Source organism: Ovis aries, chromosome 6 (assembly GCF_016772045.2).
Source record: "Ovis aries strain OAR_USU_Benz2616 breed Rambouillet chromosome 6, ARS-UI_Ramb_v3.0, whole genome shotgun sequence".
Taxonomy (NCBI): Eukaryota; Metazoa; Chordata; class Mammalia; order Artiodactyla; family Bovidae; genus Ovis; species Ovis aries.
Genome location: NC_056059.1, coordinates 113,718,220 through 113,745,445, shown reverse-complemented (window position 1 = coordinate 113,745,445; position 27,226 = coordinate 113,718,220). Strand labels below are relative to the sequence as shown.

The following is a 27,226-nucleotide window of genomic DNA, read 5'->3' as shown; positions in this document are numbered from 1 at the left end:
TGGATTCAATATGGAGTTCCTGGTGATCTCACTGGAGCGGCCAAAACACATGCGGAACCATCCCATTTGCTTGACGATTTGCTTCCAGGAAACAAGGTCATGAATCACAGAACATCAAGTAGCCTATTCAAACTGGGCGTGACAGAGCCTGTTCCAGAAAGACTTGCTCTTGCGCTGTAGCCTGTCCCTGCAGGGAAATGCCAACTCATGGTGAAGAACAGTGAGCCCCTGAGGCTGACATAGAAGCTGCCCTGACTCATAGCCTTGCAATCTTCAGATCTGCAAGATAAGATACATCTGCTGTTTATGTCCTTTCTCTGGTATCCTGTTATGGCAGATTAAACACCAATCACAAAGGATTTAATAGCAGGAGGCACGTTAACAGCTTGCAGAGTACTTGGAAGGAGGACAGGGTTGGTCTACACTGAGTGAAAAAGAGATGCCAACTCTGCCATGACAGGTGGAGGAGGGAGTATTAAAGATGCAGGGATGTAGGAATAGGCTGGATGGTGGTGGTTGGTGAGGTCAGAGGCCCAGAGGTCCTTCCACAAACTGAGCACCAGTATCACCAACAAGCTCAGACACAGGGCTGGGCTGTAGACCAGGGCTGATGGTAGACACAAGATTACAGAAGTGGCTCCACGGTGGCACTTGAGGTAATACGATGTGAGAATCAGAAGTAAGGTGTCTGAACGTAGTTGTCAGAAGGAAAGTCAATAAATTACTGTGACGTTTCAAGACAAAAGGGGCAGCAAGCCCACTCTGGGCTATGGAGATGGTTACAAGGAACCAGGACTCTTAGGGGCAAAGTAGATGAACAGATGACATGGGTGACCCTCACACTGGCCTCTGAGAAGGAATCAGGGATGAATGGGTTGTGAGGTAAAGGGTGCCAGTCAGTGGTGTGGATTTTAGTAAGGAGGTGTGGCAGTGGGCACACAACCATGAGGACTACTGGTCCGATTGTGAACTGCCAGACTGAGAGAGAAATGGAGCAACCAGTGGAGGTTCTGTTGAGCAGGAGCTTGGAGATGGCACCTGTGACACCGGGGCACTGCCCTCTAGGAGGCATGTATACCCCAAACCAACGACCACAGCCAGGTGTTCCCAAGAGGTAGAATATGTGGGAAGGAAACAGGTGGGGCCCATTTGTCATCACTTGCAGGGACCTACTTGGGAATTGGAATCTCATATACACGACTCTGGACACTGCCAGTTCAGAGGTCTGGGCATTCAAAGTGGGGATGCTTCCACCATGGGAGAAGTTCTTGCTGGCCTGGTCCCTATGGGTTACTCCTGTCAAAAGGCCAGCAGACAAGAGTCAGCAGTGTAGTGGGGAAAACTGACCCAGACCATGTGAGGAGGTAGGTCAGGTCGGCTGAGTACAAGGAGGCTGAGAAGACTCGGTTTGGAGTTCACATGGGCATCTCTGGTCTTCTATTCTTCATCTGGATGCTGAATGGACAGGTAGGGGCTGTGGCTCAAAAGGCATGCTGACCAAGGGTCAGGCCCTCAGGAAAGAGGCTCTGGGTACCACCGGGTCAGCATCATACCAGCACAGGTGCACACTGGAGGTGAAAGGAGATGGATGGTAGGTAGGGACATGAGTATCTTCCACATCCCGCATGATCTATAAGAACAGCTAATGCACAGGCCTGGTGGAAGGGACGATGGTAGACACCTGTGGGATGTGGACAGCATCTCCACATGGGTGCAGGCGCGTGGGGCAGGGGCTGGAGCAGCGGGGCTGGCCTGCCCCTCTCTCTGTAGGGCTCCTAGGGCTGCTGCATGTCTCCTTCCACAGGGCCTGGTTAGGGCTCCCCGCAGCTGGGCGCGCCGGGATCCACACATGAGCCCACCAGGGACCAAGGCAAACTGTGTCTTGCCACTTCTGACAACCTCCAAGTCACACAGGCCATCTTTTCTCCATTCTGTTGGTTCCTAGACAGTCACAAGATCACCAGCTTCAAAGGGAGAAGATGCAGATCCTGTACTCAATAGGAGGAAGTCAAGATCAAGTCAGGTCAGGTGCATACCAGGGACAGGATGGGACAGAGAGGATGGAGAGCTGCCAGGAGACTGTGCTCTCCAGTTGTATTTGCCGGGGGAGTGGACAAGGTGGCCAGAAGGGAGAGTGAGTCACAGGTCTGGAAGCAATAGGAAGAGCCATTCAGGCATTTGGAGGTCAGAGAGAGGAGCCCATTCCCAGACCCCTGCTCCTAAGTCAGTGTTAGAGACCTCCAGGCAACACTCTGACCCCTGTAGGCTGCACCCTTTGCCAGGCATCCTCCAGGAAGGATACACCGCTATTGTCATCTCTTGTGCATTCCCTCTTGGGTCTCCAGCACATCTATGGGCATCCCACTTTACAGATGGACTGCTGAGATGCAGACAGCTTAGGCATCTTGCCACGGTCACTATCCCTGATCCAGACCTAATTCTGAAAATTTCAGGCCTTCTGCTCCTACACTAGCTGTGCAAACTCGGGTTGTCAGGTCCTATTTGTGAAAGCCAACTTTCCTCCTTAAAAGAGCAACTACAATTCCTATTGCAAGGCTCAGACTGGGGGTATCATGTGAAGGAGAGTGTATCAGGGAAGGCTTCCTGGGGGTGCCAGGCCCCGCACTGAGAGTTATGATTTGCAAGGCAGTGTAAAGGAGTCAGTCCAGTGGGTTGCGGAAAGGGATGGGCAAGATGCCCAGTGGGAAATACTTGGAGAGGCCTAAGGGAAAGGCATGAGGATAGGGGTGAGGAGAGCCAGGCTAGGCCAGAGGGAAGCTGGCAGTCCCCCCCAGGGGAGGCGGCATTTGGGGTTTGTCTAAAGGCAGATAGTCAGGAAACCGCAGATGGGAGCAGAGCGCTGCAAGGCAGTGAGCGACTGCCACCTGCCTGCACTGCTTAGTGACAGCATCTGTGTGGGTGTCACTCCTGGTTTCCTTCCCACTGCATCCACCAAAGGGTGTGGCCCAGTCAGCTGGCAGGAGGGCGGACCCTGCAGGCAGGCAGACATCCTCCAGCCCCTGAGCTGGCCGAGGAGATGAAGCCATGGGGCTGGCTGCCTCTGCTCCTGCAGTTGGGCCTGATGTGGCCCCTGGGGGCTCTTTCTGAGCCCCGACTGAGGGTATTTGTGGTTCCCCACAGCCACATGGACGTGGGCTGGCTGCACACCATACAGGTAGGTGCCCTGAGTGACCCCTGCACACCTCTTGAAGCTGCGGTCCTTATTCCATCTGGACTCCAGAGTGGGTTTGTGTCCTGGGTCTCTGCTGTCAGGGAACTTGGCCTTGGGCCCACCTGTACTTGGCTATGGACTGGATGTTGGCTTTCCTGGTGGCTAAGATAGTAAAGAATCTGCCTACAATGCAGGAGACCCAGGTTCGATCCCTGGGCCAGGAAGACCCCCTGAAGAAGGAAATGGTAACCCACATCAGTATTCTTCCCTGGAGAATCCCAAGGACAGAGGAGTGTGGTGGGCTATAGTCCATGGGGTCACAAAGATTCGGACACGACAGAGCAACTAAGGTAGACTGGCTGTGGGCAGGGGTGAGAATGTGTCCCCAGCCACAGCGTGTGGAAGGTGTCCTTTGAAATTCCACTGAGTGAATGAATGAACCAGGGCAGAGGAAAAGAGGGAGAGACTGATTTTTATAAGTTTCTGGGGCAGGTAATTGAAATGAATACCCAGACCTGCACAAGCTCTTTCTGGAAGGAGGAAGGAAATAAATGAATAGGACCACTCTGTGATCATGGATACAATACTTTCCATGAGATGTTAATAACTGAGTTGCTCATTTTAAAGGGAGTCGGGCAGCAAGAGGCGCTGAGGCTGAGGGTTGAGTCTCGTTCCAGCTCACTGGGCAGCCTCTGTGGGTGGTCACCCACCTACATGTGGAACTGCTGACATGTGGGGAGGCATGCTCATCACCCCCAGTTTAGAGAAGAGACACTGAGGCCCGGGATGGTGTGCTGCCCAAGTCACAGACATCGCTGTCTTGCCAGCTAACCCCCTCCCAGGGCTCCTTGCATTCCTTTATTAACATCTCTGGGCACCACAGTGAGCCAGCCTGACCCAGATGGGAGCATGCTCAGCTCCATCATGGGGGCTCCCAGCCTCTGGAGAGGAGATAGATTCAGAGAGATGACTCGCAGGGTCAGCTTCTCTCAGCCTCAGCCCTTGACACACACTTCCCCATCATTTCATCCCAAGAAGGCCCATCAGGGTTCCTGGATCTCACTCCTTGGGCCCTGTTGTCAATTGGTCTGTGCTCCAAGGCAGGAGTGGTCAGCACACCCCACTGGGATGCTGGCCCGGGCCTTGGCTGGGCTGTCACATCCCTCTGCCATGTAGAGTGTCTGTCTCCTCATGACTCTCCTCAGGGGCAGACTCCCATCAAAAGTTGTCCACCTGGATACTTCTCTCAGTGTAGGGCTCACCATGTGTCCATCACAGACTGAACAATGTGCTCCCTTGTTTGAGGAGAAGGGGGAGCTGATTGCAGGGCCTGGACAGGCTTGGTGGGAGCGCCAGTGGCCCCCGGACACCGTGTCTCCCTGGACGTTCCTCCTCAGTCCCTGGTCCATGCCCTGTGGTTTCCCCAACGGATCTGGAGTGACAGTCTCTCCCCCTCCCCACCCCAGGAGAGCATGCAGGTTTATGTCACCAATGTCTACAACTCCGTGGTGGAAGAACTGACCCTTGAGAAGAAGCGCAGGTTCATCGCCGTGGAGCAGGAATATTTCCGGCTGTGGTGGGATGGCATTGCCTCGGACGGGCAGAAAAGCCAGGTAATGCTGCCCTCAGGGGGTCCTCACCAGGCAGCTGAGAGCAGATGCCCTGGAGGTCCCAGGGACAACCCTGCAGGAAGCTCCTGGGTTATGCTCTGTGTGACCAGGCCGGGGCTGCATAGACCAGGAGGCCCCAATCGCGCTGAGCTATGCCCAGGGTCCATTTAGTACAGGTTTGTGTTCAACCCCATGCCCAGGGGACAAGTTCGTGTATGATCCTGCCTTGCTGGTGCCTCCCGAAAAGTTGCAGCTCTCGCAGCCCAGCCGGGCACTAGCTGGTGTGAATGGGGTCACCTCTGACCCTGGCCACACCAGGGTGACCCTGTGTCTACACCCTCTGACTTCATTTATGAATCTGTGTGGCTCCCACGTACACTGGAGCCAGTGACCATCCAGATGTGCAGGAGTCCCTGTGGATTAACCTTCTGATCAACTCTGTATCACAGCGGGTCAGAGGCCATGGTCCTGGGAGGGACAGTCTAGGGCCAGGTCCTCTCCCCCTCTCTGTGTCATCAAGATTGGGACTGACCTCTTCAGCTGCATGTGAATTCATTGGTAGCATCAGTTCAGTTCAGTCACTCAGTTGTGTCCGACTCTTTGTGACCCCATGAATTGCAGCACGCCAGGCCTCCCTGTCCATCACCAACTCCTGGAGTTCACTCACACTCAAGTCCATAGAGTCAGTGATGCCATCCAGCCATCTCATCCTCTGTCGTCCCCTTCTCCTCCTAGCCTTAATCCCTCTCAGCATCACAGTCTTTTCCAAAGAGTCAACTCTTTGCATGAGGTGGCCAAAGTACTGGAGTTTCAGCTTTAGCATCATTCCCTTCAAAGAAATCCCAGGACTGATTTCCTTTAGAATCAACTGGTTAGATCTCCTTGTAGTCCAAGGGACTCTCAAGGTCTTCTCCAACACCACAGTTCAAAAGCATCAATTCTTTGGCACTCAGCTTTCTTCACAGTCCAACTCTCACATCCATACATGACCACTGGAAAAACCATAGCCTTGACTACATGGACCATTGTTGGCAAAGTAATGTCTCTGCTTTTGAATATGCTGTCTATTTTCGTCATAACTTTTCTTCCAAGGAGTAAGCGTCTTTTAATTTCGTGGCTACAATCACCATCTGCAGTGGTTTTGGAGCCCCAAACAATAAAGTCTGACACTGTTTCCACTGTTTCCCCATCTGTTTGCCATGAAGTGATGGGACTGGATGCCATGATCTTCGTTTTCTGAATGTTGAGCTTTAAGCCAAGTTTTTCACTCTCCTCTTTCACTTTCATCAAGAGGCTCTTTAGTTCCTCTTCACTTCTGCCATAAGGGTGGTGTCATCTGCATATCTGAGGTTATTGATATTTCTCCCGGCAATCTTGATTCCAGCTTGTGCTTCCTTCAGCCCAGGATTTCTCATGATGTACTCTGCATAGAAGTTAAATAAGCAGGGTGACAATATACAGTTTTGACGTACTCCTTTTCCTATTTGGAACCAGTCTGTTCCATGTCCAGTTCTAACTGTTGCTTCCTGACTTGCATATACGTTTCTCAAGAGGCAGGTCCGGTGGTCTGGTATTTCCATCTCTTTCAGAATTTTCCACAGTTTATTGTGATCCACACAGTCAAAGGCTTTGGCATAATCAATAAGGCAGAAATAAATGTTTTTTTTTGGAACTCTCTTGCTTTTTCCATGATCCAGTGGATGTTGTCAATTTGATCTCTGATTCCTCTGCCTTTTCTATAACCAGCTTGAACATCAGGAAGTTCACGGTTCACGTATTGCTGAAGGCTGGCTTGAAGAATTTTGAGCATTACTTTACTAGCATGTGAGATGAGTGCAATTATGTAGTAGTTTGAGCAATTCTTTGGCATTGCCTTTCTTTGGGATTGGAATGAAAACGGACCTTTTCCAGTCCTGTGGCCACTGCTGAGTTTTCCAAATTTGCTGGCATACTGAGTGAAGGACATTCACAGCATCATCTTTCAGGATTTGAAATAGCTCAACTGGAATTCTATCACCTCCACTAGCTTTGTTCATAGCGATGCTTCCTAAGGCCCATCTGACTTCACATTCCAGGATGCCTGGCTCTAGGTGAGTGATCATACCATTGTAATTATCTTGGTCAGGAAGATCTTTTTTGTAGAGTTCTTCTGTGTATTCTTGCCACCTCTTAATATCTTCGGCTTCTGTTAGGTCCATACCATTTCTGTCCTTTATTGAGCCCATCTTTGCATGAAATATTACCTTGGTATCTCTCATTTTCTTGAAGAGATCTCTAGTCTTTGCCATTCTGTTGTTTTCCTCTATTTCTTTGCATTGATCGCTGAAGAAGGCTTTCTTATCTCTTCTTGCTATTCTTTGGAACTCTGCATTCAGATACTTATATCTTTCCTTTTCTCTTTTGCTTTTTGCTTCTCTTCTTTTCACAGCTATTTGTAAGGCCTCCTCAGACAGCCATTTTGCTTTTTTGCATTTCTTTTCCATGGGGATGGTCTTGATCCCTGCCTCCTGTACAATGTCATGAACTTCATTCCATAGTTCATGAGGCACTCTATCTATCAGATCTAGACCCTTAAATCTATTTCTCACTTCCACTGTATAATCATAAGGGATTTGATTTAGGTCATACCTGAATGGTCTAGCGGTTTTCCCCACTTTCTTCGATTTAAGTCTGAATTTGGTAATAAGGAGATCATGATCTGAGCCACAGTCAGCTCCTGGTCTTGTTTTTGTTTACTGTATAGAGCTTCTCCATCTTTGGCTGCAAAGGATATAATGAATCTGATTTTGGTGTTGATCATCTGGTGATGTCCATGTGTAGAGTCTTCTCTGGTGTTGTTGGAAGAGGGTGTTTGCTATGACCAGTGCATTTTCTTGGCTAAACTCTATTAGCCTTTGCCCTGCTTCATTCTGTATTCCAAGGCCAAATTTACCTGTTACTCCAGGTGTTTCTTGACTTCCTACTTTTGCATTCCAGTCCCCTATAATGAAAAGGACATCTTTTTTGGGTGTTAGTTCTAAAACGTCTTGTAGGTCTTCAGAGAACCGTTCAGCTTCAGCTTCTTTAGCATTACTGGTTGGGACATAAACTTGGATAACTGTGATATTGAATGGTTTGCCTTGGAGACGAACAGAGATCATTCTGTTGTTTTTGAGACTGCATTCAAGTACTGCATTTTGGACTCTTTTGTTGACCACGATGGCTACTCCATTTCTTCTGAGGGATTCCTGCCCGCAGTAGTAGATATAATGGTCATTTGAGTTATATTCACCCAATCCAGTCCATTTTAGTTCACTGATTCCTAGAATGTCAATGTGCACTAATCATTGGTAGCATGATTGAATTCCTGATTTAGGTGATTATATAAGTGCTATAATGATCTTCTTGCTCAACACATAATGAACTATGGAATTAGAGACATGAAGCTGCTAACGTTTGTTTTCAATTGGTTTAAGTAAACCATATCTTGGATTTAAATAAATAAATCGTGTTAAGAAAATGGGTAAACAATATTAACAGTGAGATAATTGGGGGAAGCGGAAACTCCAATTTTTGGCCACCTGATGAGAAGAGCCAACTCATTGGAAAAGACCTTCATGCGGGGTAAGATTGAAGGCAGGAGGAGAAGGGGATGACAGAGGATAAGGAGCTTAAACAGCGTCACCAACTCAGTGGACATCCAACTGAGCAAACTCTGGGAGATAGTGAATGACAGGGAAGCCTGCAGTGCTTCAGTCCATGGGGTTATAAAGAGTCAGAGATGACTGATCAACTGAAAAACAACAATCTGTGGAAAGATTTATGGGAGGGGAGTGTTTTTTACAATCCTTGCAATGCTTTCATAACCTTGAAATTATTTCAAAACAAAAGTTGTGAACATATGTACCTGTATACATGCTTGATGAAGCATTAGCCATAGCCAGGTGCTGTTCTGATAGCCGGACACAGGGCTGACCAGGACAGACAGTGTCCTGATATTTGCAGAAGAAATGAGGCTGAGGAGTCTGAAGGAAGGACCGGGAGATGCATTAGCATGAGATCAGCAAAGAAAAACGGTTCAGCCTGGGAGGTGTAACGTGGCGTTTTTCTCTGCCAACCATGCCAAGGTCCGCCAGCTTGTGGCTGAAGGTCGCCTGGAGTTTGTCCTCGGAGGCCAGGTCATGCACGACGAGGCCGTGACCCACTTTGATGACCAGATCCTCCAGCTCACAGGTTTGTTTATTCTTCCCCAGACCAGAGTCCCTGTGGCCTCCCTCGGGGCTGGGACTGGGTGTCTGAGCCCTGGTCCTGGGCTTTGTCTTCTGCCCTCAGCAGCAGTGTGTCACCAGTCAACACTGTGATTACTGACATGTGTCCATGTGTGCCTGAGTACAGGGGATGAAGGTGTGGATTTTAGATGAGCCAGCCTGGCTGGCTCCTGACTCTGCTAACTCCCAACACTGTGAAACTGGGCAAGTGAGGCAGCCTCAATAAGCCTCAGCTGCCTCCTGTATAAAAATATTTGATAACGATGTATGATCTATCTCAAAGGGGTGTTATAATGTTTAAATAGAAATAATTCAAATAGATCACATTGAGTACAGCATGTGGGTCTCTAATCAATGATCAATAAGGGTCAGATGCCATCTCTGCCATCACCTCACCCGCCAACTGTTCAGCCAATACCAACACCTCCAACACCACTGCCATTGCCACCATTACAACTGCCACCAGCAATACTCGCACCTGTATCACCTCCAACACCTGCAAGTCTGTTATGAATGCCCCAACACCACCATCACCACCACTAACATCTTGGCATGTCATCGCATAATCTATAATACCAACACCTCCCACATCAGCACCATCACCATCACCACCACCACCATTACCAATGTCACCACCACTATCTCCACCTGTACCACCTCCAATACCACTGCCTCCAAGTCCATAATGAATCCTCCAGCACCACCATCATCGCCACTAACACCTCAGCCCATCATTGCATCACTTCTAACACCAACACCTCCAACAGCAACACCAAAATTACCACCATTACCACAGCCTACCCATCATGTACCTCTTCCAAAACCACCACATTCTTTATCACTATTTGCATTCCTACCACCATCAAAATTAAAAGCGTATTAATTTTTTAAAACACCACTCTTGTAGAGAAGGAGGACAAAAAACAAAAGCAAATGTAGAAAAATATGGGAAACCTATTGAAAATGTATTCATTTCCCATTTCCCCATTTCTGATTTCACCTCCAACATCAATAGCACTTCCAACACCAGTGCATACAACCACTCTCTCAACTGTTACATCCACACCATCACAACACCAACACCTCTACTATCATCCAAATCTCATCACCTTCACCACCATGAAAACCAACAGCAGCTCGTCTACCGCTGACATTTCCCCCTCTGCCACCAACAACACTATCTCCACCACCACAAGCACCACCAGAATCACCAGCACTATCACCTTCATGGTGACCTCTAACACTCCAACCTCTTCCAGCACCATCACTTCCAGCAGCACCACCAAAACCTCCAGGGCTAACTGTACCACCACTGGACAACTGCCATCATCCATGCCAACAGCGTTAACAGGAAACTGATAATCATTACCACCACCTATACCATCCTCACTACCATCATCATCACCACCAACTCCATTTGCATCATCATTATCCCTGTCAACACCACAACCACTGTCATCACAGCCATCATCACCAACACAGCTACCGTCAATACCACCACTACCACCACCATCGTCTCTTCCACATGCATTACTAACACCACCACTATCGCACCACCATCACCTTCACAACCTCCATCGCCACATATACTGTCATGAAGGGCACATTCTCCTCTACTTAACAGGTGTTTTTCACAGGCATCACTTCACTCACCCGAGAAGGCAGGGTGTCCAGAGGGCATCAGGCTCTCAGTCTCTTTCGCAGAAGAGACACTAAGGCGGAAGCTACAAGAAGTGCAAAGTGTCATTGGGAGAGCCAGGTTGACTGCAGTGTGGGCTGGGCTCTAGCCCACTGTCACTCCCCTAAAGCCGGACCCTGTGCAGGACATCACGATGGCACCTGGCTCTCTCTTTGGATTTTCTTACCGTCTCTCCTTTCAACTCTTTAATCTGTGCTTGCTTCCTTCTGAGTTTCTACTGCCTTATTTCTAGATGTAAGTGATAAGCTCATGGGAATCTTTATGTTTGACCATATAAACTCCCCCGTCTGCAAAATGTGGCCTCACGCCTCACCTCCTGTCTTCCTCCTGTTCCTTCTGCTCCCTGCTTCCCAGATCTGCCCCTAAGACAAGGCCTCCTGTGGTTCAGAACAAGGCCTCTTGTTGTTTCCAGCCAGACGCGCCTATGGAGTCTCATGTCCAGGAACCTTCCACTGGGGCCACAGTGCTCAAGCACCTCCCCTCTTCATGGTGACCTACAGTTTGCTTCTGGCAGTGACTGGTGTCTGATTCTTGTCTGGGTCCCCAGGGCTCAGTTCAGGATTTGACCAGAGCAGGGCTGGTGGGCATAGAGGGAGGGAAAGGGCACTGAGCTGTCTTCCTCCCGGTATGTACAGAATGACCATTCCTCGTCTCTGGTCTCAGCCAGTCTCACCTTCTTGAACATCACACAGCTGACCTTGCAAGCCAGACCAGAGGAGCCAGAATCTAAGCTAAGACAGGTTCCCATCACTGGGGCAGGAAGGGCTGTGAACCTCTCGATCCTTCCCAGGGGATTCTCTAAGGCTCCATTTCCAACACTGTCAGGCTCCTGGAACCCTCAAAGCATGGGCCCTGACTTCATCTCATGACAACCTCCTTTTCTAAGAACAAGGCATATACTTCCTTCCTTCAGTCCTCGTCGCAGTCCTGGAGATGGGGAGACTTACAAAACCCCATTCTTGGAAGTTGAATATGAGGCAAAAATGCTGCTGAAATTTACATTAATCATGCTGCCAGCAGGAGATGGTCTCAGTCTTTTTTAACAAAGTTATTTACTTTTTCCTTATTATGTTTCTTATTGAGGTATGGTTGACTTACAGTGTTTTACATGCAGAGCAATGTGATTCAGGTATACATACACACATATTATTCTTGAAATGATTTTTTATTATAGGTTATTATGAAGTATTAAGTGAAGGTGTGCTGTCCAGCACACCTTTCTTGTTTGTTGCATATCTATTTTTTAAATTAAAAATCTAGCATTCTATTCATACTTAGTCAAACAACTGAAATCAAAATGTCATACATTTTTTATTTAGGCAGAAACTCATGAATATTCTAAGATATATAAGTATATGTTATGCATATTTTATATGTATATATATACACACACAATAGCATTGCTACTACAATTGAATAAAGGGTAGAAAAGAAGAAAAAAGATGAAGAAATTGGAAAACAAAAATTAAATTAAATGGGAGCACTGAATATTAAATAGCAAAAGTGAAACAAACTAAATAAATTAAAAGGTCATCATATAGTCCAGTTGTTTTTAACTATGATAGTTCATTAGAAACATATCTCGAGCTCTGGAGGAAAAAAAGCAATATTGGTCATTTGTATTAAAAAAAATTCCAGGAAAATTCTGATACATATCTTCAGTTTAAAAAGTAATTACAGATTTTTCTATTAAATGGTAGTTTTGGTGATATAGAGTTCTATAATAATTCTGTTGAATAATCGTGACACAATAGTATTGAGTAAGTTACATAATCACAAAGGTAAAATATCTTATCAGTTTTCACAATCAATAGCCAGAGAGAAAATAAAAGATAATTACAATTACAAATGATTCTGGGAACATGATTAACCTAAAAATATAAAATAGGAGCAAATTATTTACGTGGGTTAAGCAGATTGACCTGGTAAGTGGAGGTTGGTGTTTTTCATGCATTTACATTTGAGATGATTATCAATATGTTTGATCCAATTACCATTTTCTTAATTGTTTTGGGTTTATTTTCTGTAGATCTTTTTCTTCCCTTGTGTTTCCTGCCTAGAGAATTTCCTTTGGCATTTGCTGTAAAGCTGGTTTTGTTGAGCTCTCCAACAAATGCTAAAGGGTCTTCTCTAGAAAGGAAACACAGAAAGGGTGTTTAACTCGAATCCAAAACAACAAAGTAAATGGCAAAGGGATCATACTTATCAATAATTACCTTAAATGTAAATGGGTTGAATGACCCTACCAAAAGACAAAGCCTGGCTGAATGGATACAAAAAGAAGACCCCTATATATGTTGTCCAGAAGAGATCCACCTCAAAACAAAGGACACATACAGATGGAAAGTGAAGGGCTGGAAAAAGATATTCCATGCAAATAGAGACTAAAAGAAAGGAGGAGTAGCAATACTCATATCAGATAAAATAGACTTTAAAATAAAGGCTGTGAAAAGAGGCAAAGAAGGACACTATATAATGATCAAAGAATCAATCCAAGAAGAAGATATAACAATTATAAATATATATGTACCCAACACAGGAGTAAGGCAAATGCTAAAGGGAAATTAACAATAACACAACAAGAGTGGGAGACTTTAATATCCCACTCATGCCTATGCATAGATGAACTAAACAGAAAATTTAACAAGGAAACACAAACTTTACATGATACAATGGATCAGTTAGACTTAATTGATATCTATAGGACATTTCACCCCAAAACAACGAATTTTCCCTTTTTCTCAAGCACACATGGAACCTTCTCCAGGATAGATCACATCCTGGGCCATAAATCTAGTCTTGGTAGATTAAAAAAAAAAAAAAAAAAAGAAATCATTCCAAGCATCTTTTCTGACTACAATGCAATAAGATTAGATGTCAATTACAGGAGAAAAACTATTAAAAATTCCAATATATGAAGGCTGAACAACACTCTGCTGAATAACCAACAAATCACAGAAGAAATAAAAAAAGAAATCAAAATATGCATAGAAACGAAGGAAAATGAAAACACAACAACCCGAAACCTATGGGACTCTGTAAAAGCAGTGCTAAGGGGAAGGCTCATAGCAATGCAGGCTTACCTCAAGAAACAAGAAAAAAGATCAAATAAATAACCTAACTCGACACTGAAAGCAACTAGAAAAGGAAGAAGTGAAGAACTCCAGGATTAGTAGAAGTAAAGAAATCTTAAAAATTAGGGCAGAAATAAATGCAAAAGAAACAAAAAAGACCATAGCAAAAATCAACAAAGCTAAAGGCTGGCTTTTGAGATGATAAAGAAAATTGACAAACCATTAGCCAGACTCATCACGAAACAAAGGGAGATGAATCAAATCAACAAAATTAGAAACGAAAATGGAGAGATCACAACAGACAACACAGAAATACAAAGGATCCTAAGAGACTACTATCAGCAACTATATGACAATAAAATGGACAACATCAAAGAAATGGACAAATTAGTAGAAAAGTACGACTTTCCAAAACTGAACCAGGAAGAAATAGAAAATCTTAATAGACCCAGCACAAGCATAGAAATCGAAACTGTAATCAGAAATCATCCAGCCAACAAAAACCCAGGACCAGGCTGCTTCACAGCTGAATTCTACCAAAAATTTAGAGAAGAGCTAACACCTATCCCAGTCAGACTCTTCCAGAAAACTTCAGAGGAAGGTAAACTTCCAAGCTTTTCTATGAGACCACCATCATCCTAATAGCAAAACCAGACAACGATGCCACAAAAAATGAAAACTGCAGGCCAGTATCACCAATGAACATAGATGCACAAATCCTTAACAAAAGCAAGCAGAATCCAACAACACATTAAAAAGATCATACATCATGACCAGGTGAGCTTTATGCTAGGGATGCAAGGATTCCTCAATATCCGCAAATCAATCAACGTAATACACCACATCAACAAATTGAAAGATAAAAACCATATGATTATCTCAATGGATGCAGAGAAAGCCCTTGACAAAATTCAACATCCACTTATGAGTAAAAACCCTCCAGAAAGCAGGAATAGAGGGAACATACCTCAACATAATAAAAGCTATATATGACAATCCCATAGCAAACATTATCCTCAATGGTGAAAAATTGAAAGCATTTCCCTTAAAGTCAGGAACAAGACAAGGGTGTCCACTTTCACCACTACTATTCAACATAGTTCTGGAAGTTTTGGCCACAGCAATCAGAGCAGACAAAGAAATAAAAGGAATCCAGATTGGAAAAGAAGAAGCAAACCTCTCACTGTTTACAGATGACATGATCCTCTACATAGAAAACCTGAAAAACTCCACCAGAAAATTGCTAGAGCTAATCAATGAATATAGTAAAGTTTCAGGATATAAAATCAACACACAGAAATCCCTTGCATTCCTATTCACTACCAATGAGAAAACAGAAAGAGAAATTAAAGAAAGTATTCCATTCACCATTGCAACGACAAGAATAAAATACTTAGGAATATATCTACCTAAAGAAACAAAAGATCTATATATAGAAAACTATAAAACACTGATGAAAGAAATCAAAGATGACTCAAATAGATGGCAAAATATACCATGTTCATGGATTGGCAGAATCAATATAGTGAAAATGAGTATACTACCCAAAGCAATCTATAGATTCAATGCAATCCCTATCAAGCTACCGATGGTATTTTTCAGAGAACTAGAACAAAAAATTTCACAATTTGTACGGAAATACAAAAAGGCTTGAATAGCCAAAGCAATCTTGAGAGAGAAGAATAGAACTGGAGGAATCAACCTGCCTGACTTCAGGCTATACTACAAAGATACAGTAAGTAAGACAGTATGGCACTGCCACGAAGACAGAAACATAGATCAATAGAACAAAATAGAAAGCCCAGAGATAAATCCACGCACCTATGGACACCTTATCTTTGACAAAGGAAGCAAGAATATACAATGGAGAAAAGACAATCTCTTTAACAAGTGGTGCTGGGAAAACTGGTCAACCACTTGTAAAAGAATGAAACTAGAATACTTTCTAACACTATACACAAAAATAAACTAAAAATGGATTAAAGATCTAAACGTGAGACCAGAAACAATAACATTCCAGGAGGAAAACATAGGCAAAACACTCTCCGACATAAATCACAGCAGGATCCTCTACAACCCATCTCCCAGAGTAGTGGAAATAAAAACAAAAATTAACAAATAGGAACTAATTAAACTTAAAAGCTTTTGCACAACGAAGGAAACTATAAGCAAGGTGAAAAGACAACCTTCAGAATGGGGGAAAATAGTAGCAAATGAAGCAACTGACAAACAACTAATTTCAAAAATATACAAGCAACTCCTGCAGCTTAATTCTAGGAAAATAAACGACCCAATCAAGAAATGCACCAAAAAATTAAACAGACATTTCTCCAAAGAAGACATACAGATGGCTTAGAAACACATGAAACGATGCTCAACATCACACATTATCAGAGAAATGCAAATCAAAACCACAATGAGGTACCATTTCACGCCAGTCAGAATGGCTGCTATCAAAAAATCTACAAACAATAAATGCTAGAGAGGGTATGGAGAAAAGGGAACCCTCTTACACTGTTGGTGGGAATGCCACTATGGAGAACAGTGTGAAGATTCCTTAAAAAACTGGAAATAGAACTGCCATATGACCCAGCAAACCCAGTGCTGGGCATACACACCAAGGAAACCAGAATTGAAAGAGACACGTGTACCCCAATGTTCATTGCTGCACTGTTTATAACAGCCAGGACATGGAAGGAACCTAGATGTCCATCAACAGATGAATGGATAAGAAAGCTGTGGTACATATGCACAATGGAGTAGCACTCAGCCATTAAAAAGAATACATTTGAATCAGTTCTAATGAGGTGGATGAAATGAGTCTATTATACAGAGTGAAGTAAGTCAGAAAGGAAAACACTAATACAGTATACTAACACATATATATGGAATTTAGAAAGGTGGTAATGACAACTCTATATGCAAGACAACAAAAGAGACGCAGGTGTATAAAACAGTCTTTTGGACTCTGTGGGAGAAGGCAAGGCTGGGATGGTTTGAGAGAATAGCGCTAAATCATGTATATTATCATATGTGAGACAGATCACCAGTCCAGGTTTGATGCATGAGACAGGGTGCTCAGGGCTGGTGCACTGGGATGACCCAGAGGGATGGGATGGGGAGGGAAGTGGATGGGGGCTCAGGATGGGGAACACATGTACACCCATGGCTGATTCATGTGAATATATGACGAAACCACTGTAATATTGTAAAGTAATTAGCCTCCAATTAAAAAAACCAGCTGGTTTGATGGTGCTAAATTCTCTTCACTTTTGCTTGTCTGGAAATCTTTCAATTTCTCCATCAAATCTGAAGGAGAGTCTTGCTGGTAGAGTATTCTTGGTTGTAGTTTCTTCCCATTCATCACTTTAAATGTATCATTCCATTCCCTTCTGGCTTGCAGAGTTTCTGTTGAGAAATCAGCTGATAGCCTGATGGGAATTTCCTGATATGTTGTTTGTTGTTTTTCCCTTGTTGCTTTTAATATTTTATCTTTGTCTTTAATTTTTGTCAGTTTGATTACCATGTATCTTGGTGTGCTCCTCTTTGGGTTTATCCTTCCTGGGACTCTCTCTTGTCTCCTTCTGGGACCCCTATAATGCAAATTTTGCTGCATTTAATCATGTCCCAGAGGTGTCTTAAGCTACCTTCATTTATTTTCATTCATTTTTCTATATTCTGTTCTGTGGTAGTGTTTTCCACCATCCTGTCCTCCAGGTCATTTTCCCATTCTTCTTCCTCAGTTATTCTGCGATTATTCTAGTGTATTATTCATCACTGTTTGTTCTTTAGTTCTTCTAGGTATTTGGTAAACATTTCTTGCCTCTTCTCCATTATTTCCCCAAGATCCTGCATCATCTTCACTATCATTATTATGAATTCTTTTTCTGGAAGGATGCCTATCTCCACTTCATTTAGTTGTCTTTCTGAGGTTTTATCTTCTCCCTTATTCTGGGACATATCTTTCTTCCTTTTCATCCTGATTAACTTTCTGTAATGTGGTTTTTGTTCTAGCCACTGTGGAACTGTGGCTCTTCTTGCTTTTTCTGTCTGTCTTCTGATGAAAGAGGCCAAGAGGCTTGGGTAAGGTGCCTGATGGCAGGGACTGACAGTGGAGAAAACTGGATCTTGCTCCAGGGGGCAGATCTTTGCTCAGTAAAGCTTCAATCCAATTATTTGCTGATGAGTAGGGTTGCATTCCCTTCCTGATAGTTGTTTGGCCTGAAGTGACCAAGCACTGCAGTCTACAGGGTCTATGGTAGGGTTAATGGTGACCTCCAAGAGGATTTACAGCAAGGGAGACCTTCCAGGACCGTGGCTGTCAGTGCCTCTGCCTCTGAGGTGAACCCCGGCTGACCCAGGCCTCCTCAGGAGAACCTCCAACATTAAAAGGTAGTTTGGCTCAGCATCCTGTAGGGTTACTGCTCCTTTCCTGGAGGCCTCTGTGTGTGCAAGATTTTGTCTGGGTCTTCCAAGACTGGAGTATCTGTTCCCCCCATTTCTGTGGAAGTCTGATAATCAAATGCCACTGGCCTTCAAGGTCAGATTTCCTGGGGATTTCCAGGTCCTTTGTTGGTTCCCCAGACTGAGAAGCACGACATGTGGTTGAGAACCTTCATAGAAGTGGAAGGGCTTCTTTGGTATTACTGTTCCCCAGTTCGTGGAGAACCTTACCCCATGGGGATGGCATTTCATTATATCGTGATTGTACCCATCCTACAGGCTCAATATATAGCATTGTACAGGTGGTAGTTACAAAAACCATCCTCAAGAAAAAGAGATGCACCACAGAAAATGGTTGCCTGAGGAGGTCTTACAAATATATTAGGAAAGAAGAGAAGTGAAAGGCAAAGAAGAAATGGAAAGATATGCCCATCTGAATGCAGAGTTCATGAAAAGATATGTCCTTCTGAATGCAGAGTTCCAAAGTATAGCAAGGAGAGATACAAGAAAGGTTTCTTAAGCAAAGAAATAGAGGAAAACAACAGAATAAAAAAGACTAGAGCTCTCTTCAAGAAAATTGGAGATACCAAGGGAACATTTCATGCAAAAAGATTGGCACATAAAGGAAAGAAATGATAAGGAACTAACAGAAATAGAGGAGATTAAAGAAGATGTGTCAAGAATACACAAAGGAACCGGAGAAAGAAGTCTTGATGACCTGGATAACCACTATAGTGTGGTCACTCACCTAGAGCCAGACATTCTGCACTGTGAAGTCAAATGGGCCTTAGGAAGCATAGTATAAACAAAGCTAGTAAAGGTGATGGAATTCTGGCTGATCTATTTAAAATCCTAGAAGATGATGCTGTTAAAGTGCTGACTCAATAGACCAGCACATTTGGAAAATTCAGCAATGGCCACAAGACTGGAAAGAGTCAGCCTTTATTCCAATCCCAAAGAAGGGTAATGCCAAAGAAAGTTGAAACTGCCATGCTCTAATTTCACATGCTAGCAAGATAACAGTCAATATCCTTCAAGCTAGACTTCAATAGTACATGAACGGAGAACTTCCAGATATTCAACCTGGATTTAGAAAAGGCAGAGGAAGCAGAGGTCAAATTGCCAACATCCTTTGGATCATAGAAACAGCAAGAGAATTCCAGGAAAACACTTACATCTATCTCATGGATTAGGCTAAGTCTTTTGACTGTGTGGATTATAGGAAACAGAAAACTCTTCAAGAGATGGGAATACCAGACCACCTTACCTGCCTCCTGAGAAACCTGTATGTAGGTTAAGAAGCAACCGTTAGAACTAGACATGGAACAACAAACTGGTTCCAAATTGACAAAGGAGTACACCAAGGCTGTATATTGACACCCTGCTCATGTAATTCATATGCAGAATGCATCATGCATAGCAGGCTGGATGAAGCACAAGCTGGAATCAAGATTGCAGGGAGAAATATCAGTAACCTTGAAACACAGATGACACCACCCTTATGGCAGAAAATGAAGAGGAACTGAAGAGCCTCTTATTGGAGAAGGATATGGCAACCCGCTCCAGTATTCTTGCCTGGAGAATCCCAGGGATGGGGGAGCTTGGTGGGCTGCCGTCTATGGGGTCGCACAGAGTCGGACACAGCTGAAGCGACTTAGCAGCAGCAGCAGTAAAGAGCCTCTTGATGAAAATGAAAAGGAGAGTGAAAAAGCTGGCCTAAAACTCAATATTCCAAAAATTAAGATCATGGCATTCAGTCCCAACACTTCATGACAAATAGATGGGGAAACAATGGAAAAGAGCAACAGATTATTTTCTTCAGCTCCAAAATCACTGCCAAAGGTGACTGCAACCATGAAATTAAAAGACACTTGCTTCTTGGAATAAAAGCTATGACAAACAGACAGAATATTAAGAATCAGAGACATCACATTGCCGACAAAAGTCCATATAGCCAAAGCTATGGTTCTTCCAGTAGTCATGTATGGCTGAGGGAATTAGAGAAGGCTGAAGGCTGAAGAATTTGTGCTTTCAAACTTTGGTGTTGGAGAAGGCTCTTGCGAGTCCCTTGGACAGCAAGGAGATGAAACCAGTCAAGTCTAAAGGAAATCAACCCTGAATGTTCTTTTGGAGGACTGATGCTGAAGCTGAAACTCCGGTACTTTGGCAACCTGATCTGAAGAGCCAACTCATTGGAAAAGACCCTGATGCTGGGAAAGATTGAGGGCAGGAGGAGAAAAGGGCAACAGAGAATGTGATGATGGATAGCACCACCAGCTCAGTGGACATGAGTTTGAGCAAATTCTGGGAGACAGTGAAAGACAGGGAAGCCTGATATGAGCAGTCCAAGGGAATTCAAAGAGTTGGACCCGACTCAGCTTTCAGACAGAAACAAATCCCATTTAACAGTAACAGATATAAGGCAAAATAGGCATTAAACCAAGTTAAAACATTGTAGGGAACTAGGTTTAAAGAAGGTTGAGAAGTGCTTGCAAACGAGACTCTCAACCAGGGCTGAACATTCTTGCAAACGAGATGTTCAGCTAAGAATCCTGTTTGTTCCCATGGGAAAAGAACATTTCTTGCACACAAGGATGTTTCTCTGATTCCTCAAAAGGAACAGACCCTGGGACAAAACGGATTCTAAGTTGATAAGAAAGTTCCCCAAAACAAAGTCTTGGCTGCAGTAAATAAGCCAAGGTAAAGGTTATCTCACCCTGCGCCTGCGCACTGTATAGTCTTTGAATCATAGTGCTTGGCAGCTTGCCCTGTAGGTTGTTGTGCAAGGGATATAAAATAAAGCAGCTGTAAAAAGCAAGTGTTAAAAATATAAAGATTTAAACCACTCTGCAGTGTTGGTGTTTCATTCCGTCGCCGGCATCTGGCGCCCAACGTGGGGCACGACAGAACCGAAAGGGTAAGCACCCTGGGGCAAAAGGCTATAAGGGGGACTTTTGAAAAAAAGAAAAAAAAATCCAAAAGGGTAAACACCCTGGAACAAAAGGCTGAAAGGGGGACTTTCGAGAAAAAGAAAAAAAAAAATCCGAAAGGGAGAGCACCCCGGAGCGAAACGCTAAAAGGGGGACTTTCGAGAAAATAAAAAAAATAAGAAAAAAAAAAACAGAAAAAAAAAAAAAAAACCTATGGGGAATTCCCCGTCTTTAAAGTCACAATATATGGAGCTAGTTAAGGGGCTCCTGCATTCTATAAGAATTAAAACGTCTACTCGCCGCTTGAGTGAGCTATTCTGTCTTATAGAGCAGCATTGTTATTGGTTTCAATATCAAACAAAAGTACAGCTGAATTTGAAAAAATGGAAAGTGGTGCAGAAAGAGTTAAGAAGGCAGCATCAAAAAGGAAATGTGATTCCTTTAAGGCTGTGGACTCTATGTAGCGTTACAACACAGGCTTTAAAATTAATGGCTGCTAATAGTGAGGCCGCCTCATGTTATCTTGAGGAGGGGGCTTCACCTCGGCCTCCGCCCAAACCTCCGGATGATAGTACAGATTCATCCACTGAGCCACATAGAGATGTGAGTTCTGGGGAGGATTCAAATTCTGTAAAAGCAATGACTGTTGCCTTTTGAAAGGTTTTATTAAATAAAAAACAAACTTCCAAGGCTGTTAACCCTTCTGCACCACTTTACGCATCCCTGTTTCTAGTAGCTGCCGACAAGGCTGAGGTAGGGAGAGAGAGTCAATGGTTTTAGAAGTACGGAAAAAAGTATATTTTAGAAAATGCTTATTAATGACTCTCGTCCTTTAATGTCACTGATTATTAAAGGTAAACAGTTTGAAGGATTAATAGATACAGGAGCAGATGTTTCGGTTATTTCTCTCCAGCAGTGGCCTACTGACTGGAAAAAAGAAAAAATTCCTCTTGTTTTAACAGGCTTAGGATCAATAGCAGATGTGTGGAGAAGCGCTCAACCTTTGTCATGCCAATTGTCTAATGAAAAAGAAAGTATCTATTTCTTTTTACATTGTTAATATACCTATTAATATCTGGGGAAGAGATCTTTTATTTTCTTTAGGAACAACGCTCACCATCTCATCGAAAAACTTGTAGCCACTGCTCAGATTCCTCGAGCTCTCCCATTGAAATGGTTAACTGATGTCCCTAAGTGGGTTGAGCAGTGGCCGCTTCCAAAAGTGAAGCTCGAGGCTTTAGAACAATTAGTAAAAGAACAGCTTCAATCTGGCCATATTGAACATTCTACCTCTCCTTGGAATTCTGTTTTTGTCATTAAGAAAAAATCTGGTAAATGGAAAACGTTGACTGATTTAAGGAAAGTTAACAAATGTATAAAACCTATGGGAGCTTTGCAATTAGGTCTCCCTTCTCCTGCTTTGATTCCACAGGATTGGTCTTTGATGGTTTTAGATTTGAAGGATTGTTTTTTTTAATATTCCTTTGCAAATAAAAGATAAAAATAAATTTGCTTTTAATCATGGGCATCCCGTAAAACGTTATCAATGGACAGTGTTGCCTCAAGAAATGATTAATAGCCCCACGTTGGGGGCCAGATGCCGGCGACGGAATGAAACACCAACACTGCAGAGTGGTTTAAATCTTTATATTATAACACTTGCTTCTTAGAGCTGCTTTATTTTATATCCCTTGCACAACAACCTACAGGGCAAGCTGCCAAGCACTATGATTCAAAGACTATACAGTGCGCAGGCGCAGGGTGAGATAACCTTTACCTTGGCTTATTTACTGCAGCCAAGACTTTGTTTTGGGGAACTTTCTTATCAACTTAGAATCCGTTTTGTCCCAGGGTCTGTTCCTTTTGAGGAATCAGAGAAACATCCTTGTGTGCAAGAAATGTTCTTTTCCCATGGGAACAAACAGGATTCTTAGCTGAACATCTCGTTTGCAAGAATGTTCAGCCCTGGTTGAGAGTCTCGTTTGCAAGCACTTCTCAACCTTCTTTAAACCTAGTTCCCTACAAAACATAATCAAAATTAAAAGTTACATTATGTCCACAGTTAAGGTCAATATGTTTTATCAGTCCTTCTTAGAATTTTTTGATGTCATCAGATGAAGAAGAGTTGAAGAAAGTCTTTTCCTTGAAGCAGAGAAACCCACCATGGGAAGCCCTCAATTGATGAGGAGGTTGACAAGTTGAAAGCTGAGTCACATAGTTAATTTTAAGGCTTCAAGGTCTATGACAATATCTGTGCACAAAACCAGTCTGTCATAGAGACAGGTCCTTCTTCTTACGGAGAGTTTGAGCCCTCGTTAAAGCTACAGGGAGAACATTAAACCAACTGTCTCATGTTTCTGAGTTTCCTACACAGATGCCTCTTAATAATGTCATTAGCTTTTCCAACTTTTTCTGAAGATTGGGGTCTCCAGGAACAGTGAAGTGGTATTCTATTCCTAGAACTTTTGACACCACTTGAGTTACAGTAGTTTTAAAGATGGAGCCATTGTCACTCTGAGATTTAGAGTTTAAGATCCCACTTACATCATGAGAAGTCAGTACAGTAAGATTTTGTCTATTAATAAGCTTAGGAGCTTTAGGTTTAGGAAAATGCTGGGAGCCAGCATGGGAGATCCCTCCCATGACAAGGTCATGTGGAAGAGACCTGACGAGCAAGGCGGATCAGGACTTGAGGGACCCCCTAGACCTGCTCGAGCATCTACCCCCAAACCAGAATCTGTCTTACTATTTTGTGCCTTTCACCAACTCTTCTGACATTAATAGGGGGCTATCTCCGACCACCTTTCTCTGGAAAAAATCAACTTAGGGCTCTAGTTGATAAGTTTCTTGGGCATGAAAGGAATATTTCAATTCAAACCCCTTTTGTTGGCATTTTAGCTTGCTTGGCTGGTTTATCCAGACTTTTGCAGCTATGCATGTGATTGTTTACAGCCTGCCAACTGTGAGAGACACGAGAAGCCTAAAACATTCTAAAATATAGAGCCTTTTGAAGAGTTAAAAACTATTAGAGTAGTGCTGGTGTAGGATTTCATTGCTGAGCCAATGCTTGCTGCCAAGTTCCCATATCTCTTATCCACTGTGCACCTGGGTGTGCATTAGTTAACATAGTTGGAATGTAAGAAAAACAAGTAGTAGCCTTGGAATTAACCACATCAGACCTTTGAGCTAATTGGTTCTTTCTTTGTTGTAACTCACTGCACCTTTGCTCCGTGAAGATGTAACTCTGTTTAATACTTTCTGAGGCTGACATAGATTAAAAATATAAAGAAAAAACACTTTAAGGGAATATAAGTTTTCTGGTTGAGCAGCCTTTATCAAAAGAGGGTCATAAAATGTCCACAGGCCTCCAAGGCCAGAAGATAATGTACACAACATTGTTTATGGAAAAGGTATACAGAAAAAAATCCTGATTTTGATAAAGACAAAACAGATGTAATGTTTGGGCTGACTCTGCATGACTTTGCATCTTTCATTTCCCTCTACGTACAAGTCAAGGTATAAAAGTTCCTTTTGAAAATAAAGTTACGGGCCTCGCTCACTGAAGCTTGGTCACCCCATGTCATTTTTTCTCTCTCCCTTTCTATTTCAGGCTGATCCCTTGGAGTGCAGAGTCTCTCTGAGTTCACTTTCCTGCCCAGGCTTCTAAGACCCTCTCAAGAAGGTGCTCTGCACCTTCTCCCCATCAAGAGGGTGCCTGTGGCCTATGTGAACAGAACAAGTCCTGTGCTGGGGCTTTATTGGTTTTCTCTTTCTCTCCTCTATTTTCTTATCTGCAACATTCTTTCTTTTTCTCTTTCTAAATCTCTCTCACCAACGCTGTTTCCCCTGAGGGTACCCCTGGATCCTGCTGGGGCTGGACCACAACAGCAAAACAATAGTGTTAATTATCCTTTAAGCAATGCAGCCATGGCCTCTTTTTCAGTAACAAAGGGATTAAACTCTGATCCTTTGGGTAAGCTCAAAGTGGGAGCCTGCCACAGAGCAGTTTAAAGAATCTTAAAAGCCTTTTGGGTTTCTGGGGACCAAACCAGCTTGTCAGTTTGGACCTGCTGAGTCTCAGTTGTAAGTTAATATAACGGCCAGGCAAGTTCTGCATAACCCAGAATCCAAATGGGGCAGTTGCCTGATTCCTAAAAATCCTCTCTTGTCTTAGTGTCATAGGTAGGGGATGACTTAATATAGGTTTAACTCTAAAAACTATCAATCAAATCAATGACTGAAAAATATTTCTCCTTCAGAAACTTTAGACAATAAAATATAAGGATTAGACACTTATTATTTGTATATCTTGAAGAAGTCAAGTATGAAACAGTGTACAAGGCTGTATATTGTCACCCTGCTTATTTAACTTATACGCAGAGTGCATCATGAGAAATGCTGGGCTGGAGGAAGCACAAGCTGGAATCAAGATCGCTGAGAGAAATATCAATAACCTCAGGTGCAGATGACACCATCTTTATGGCAGAAAGTGAAGAGGAACTAAAGAGCCTCTTGATGAAGTGAAAGAAGAGAGTTAAAAAGTTGGCTTAAAGCTCAACATTCAGAAAACTAAGATCATGGCATCCTGTCCCATCACTTCATGGCAAATAGAAGGGGAAACAGTGAAAACAGTGGCTGACTTTATTTTTCTGGGCTCCAAAATCACTGCAGATGGTGACTGCAGCCATGAAATTAAAAAATGCTTACTCCTTGGAAGCAGAGTTATGACCAACTCAGACAGCATATTAAAAACCAGAGACATTACTTTGCCAACAAAGGGCTGTCTAGTCAAGGCTCTGGTTTTTCCAGTGGTCAGGTATGGATGTGAGAGTTAGACTATAAAGAAAGCTGAGCCCCAAAGAATTGATGCCTTTGAACTGTAGTGTGGGAGAAGACTCTTGAGAGTCCCTTGGACTACAAGGATATCCAACCAGTCCATCCTAAAGGAGATCAGTCCTGGGTGTTCACTGGAAGGACTGATGCTAAAGCTGAAACTCCAATCCTTTGGCCACCTGGTGTGAAGAGCTGACTCATTTGAAAAGACCCTGATGCTGGGAAAGATTGAGGGCAGAAGGAGAAGGGGATGACAGAGGATGAGATGGTTGGATGGCATCACGATTTCTATGGACATGGATTTGGGTGGACTCTGGGGGTTGGTGAAGGACAGGGAGGCCTGGCGTGCTGCAGTTCATGGTGTCGCAAAGAGTCGGACATGACTGAGCGACTGAATTGAGCTGAACTGAACAAGTCTCCATTTATCATTTGAGTTTATTTACATCTAAAATAGGAGTGTTGTATGGACTGTTACAGGGAATTAATAGTCCTTGTTCCTGTACATTTTTAATGATTGGCTTTAACCTTCCTTAACTTTGGGCATTGGTGGGCACTATTTTTGATGTGGAAATGGGTGAGAGTCTTTGAGCTTGATAAAGACAGGAATAGCATTTTGTGCTCAACACACAGTTTTTCCATCAGCCCACACTTTGAGATTTACATTTTGTTTAACTAATGGGAGAGAAAGAGAAAGCTCCATATGCACGAAAACAGAGGCCTGGACGTTGTTCAGTATATTCCTCCCCAGAAGGGGTGAGGGAGACTTCATCACAATCAGAAACTTGTGAGAAAACAGCACAGAGTCTCAGTTACAGCTTAAAGAATGACTGAAATAATAGCATATGACTTGTCCTGACAGTCCCATTACAGTAGTGGACTGGGAGGAAACTGGACGAGGTCTTCAGTGCTCACAGAGAAATTTTCCGATTTCCAAAAGAAATCGACTGATTGGCCCTTCGCAGTTATTAATACCTTGAGTTCCTCAGGTGTAATTAGGAGGGGAGCTTGTGTGGGGCCCAAGACACCTTCAGTCATGATCCCTGGGGCCTACACCTCATAAAGCAGTCTCTTTTCCAGTATGTTCCTTTGCAGACTAGACATGGAGCTGAAGGCACTTAGATGCCTGAGGGCAATCCTTCTTGAGATGTCTGTCCTTTCCACAGTAATAGCAAGCCCATCCCTTTTTACCTGGGTCCGTCTGGGCATTTTTCTCAGGCA

At 43.6% G+C, this 27,226-nt stretch overlaps 1 protein-coding gene across 4 annotated transcripts in view; it reads left to right on the top strand.

Annotated features, from left to right (window-relative positions):
- The first annotated feature begins 3,010 nt into the window (after positions 1 to 3,010).
- LOC101117587 (epididymis-specific alpha-mannosidase-like) overlaps positions 3,011 to 27,226 on the top strand; it is a 45,697-nt gene continuing 21,481 nt past the window's right edge. The window contains exons 1-3 of one of the 4 annotated variants that reach the window (XM_027971222.3): positions 3,011 to 3,175; positions 4,639 to 4,785; positions 8,889 to 8,994. In XM_027971222.3, the coding sequence (XP_027827023.3) occupies positions 3,038 to 3,175; positions 4,639 to 4,785; positions 8,889 to 8,994 (391 nt within the window). In that variant the 5' untranslated portion in view covers positions 3,011 to 3,037. Of the gene's footprint in view, positions 3,176 to 4,638; positions 4,786 to 8,888; positions 8,995 to 21,004; positions 21,163 to 21,709; positions 24,858 to 27,226 lie in introns of those variants that run through there. The other 3 variants (XM_060417690.1, XM_027971221.3, XM_060417689.1) reach the window with 3 other exon arrangements.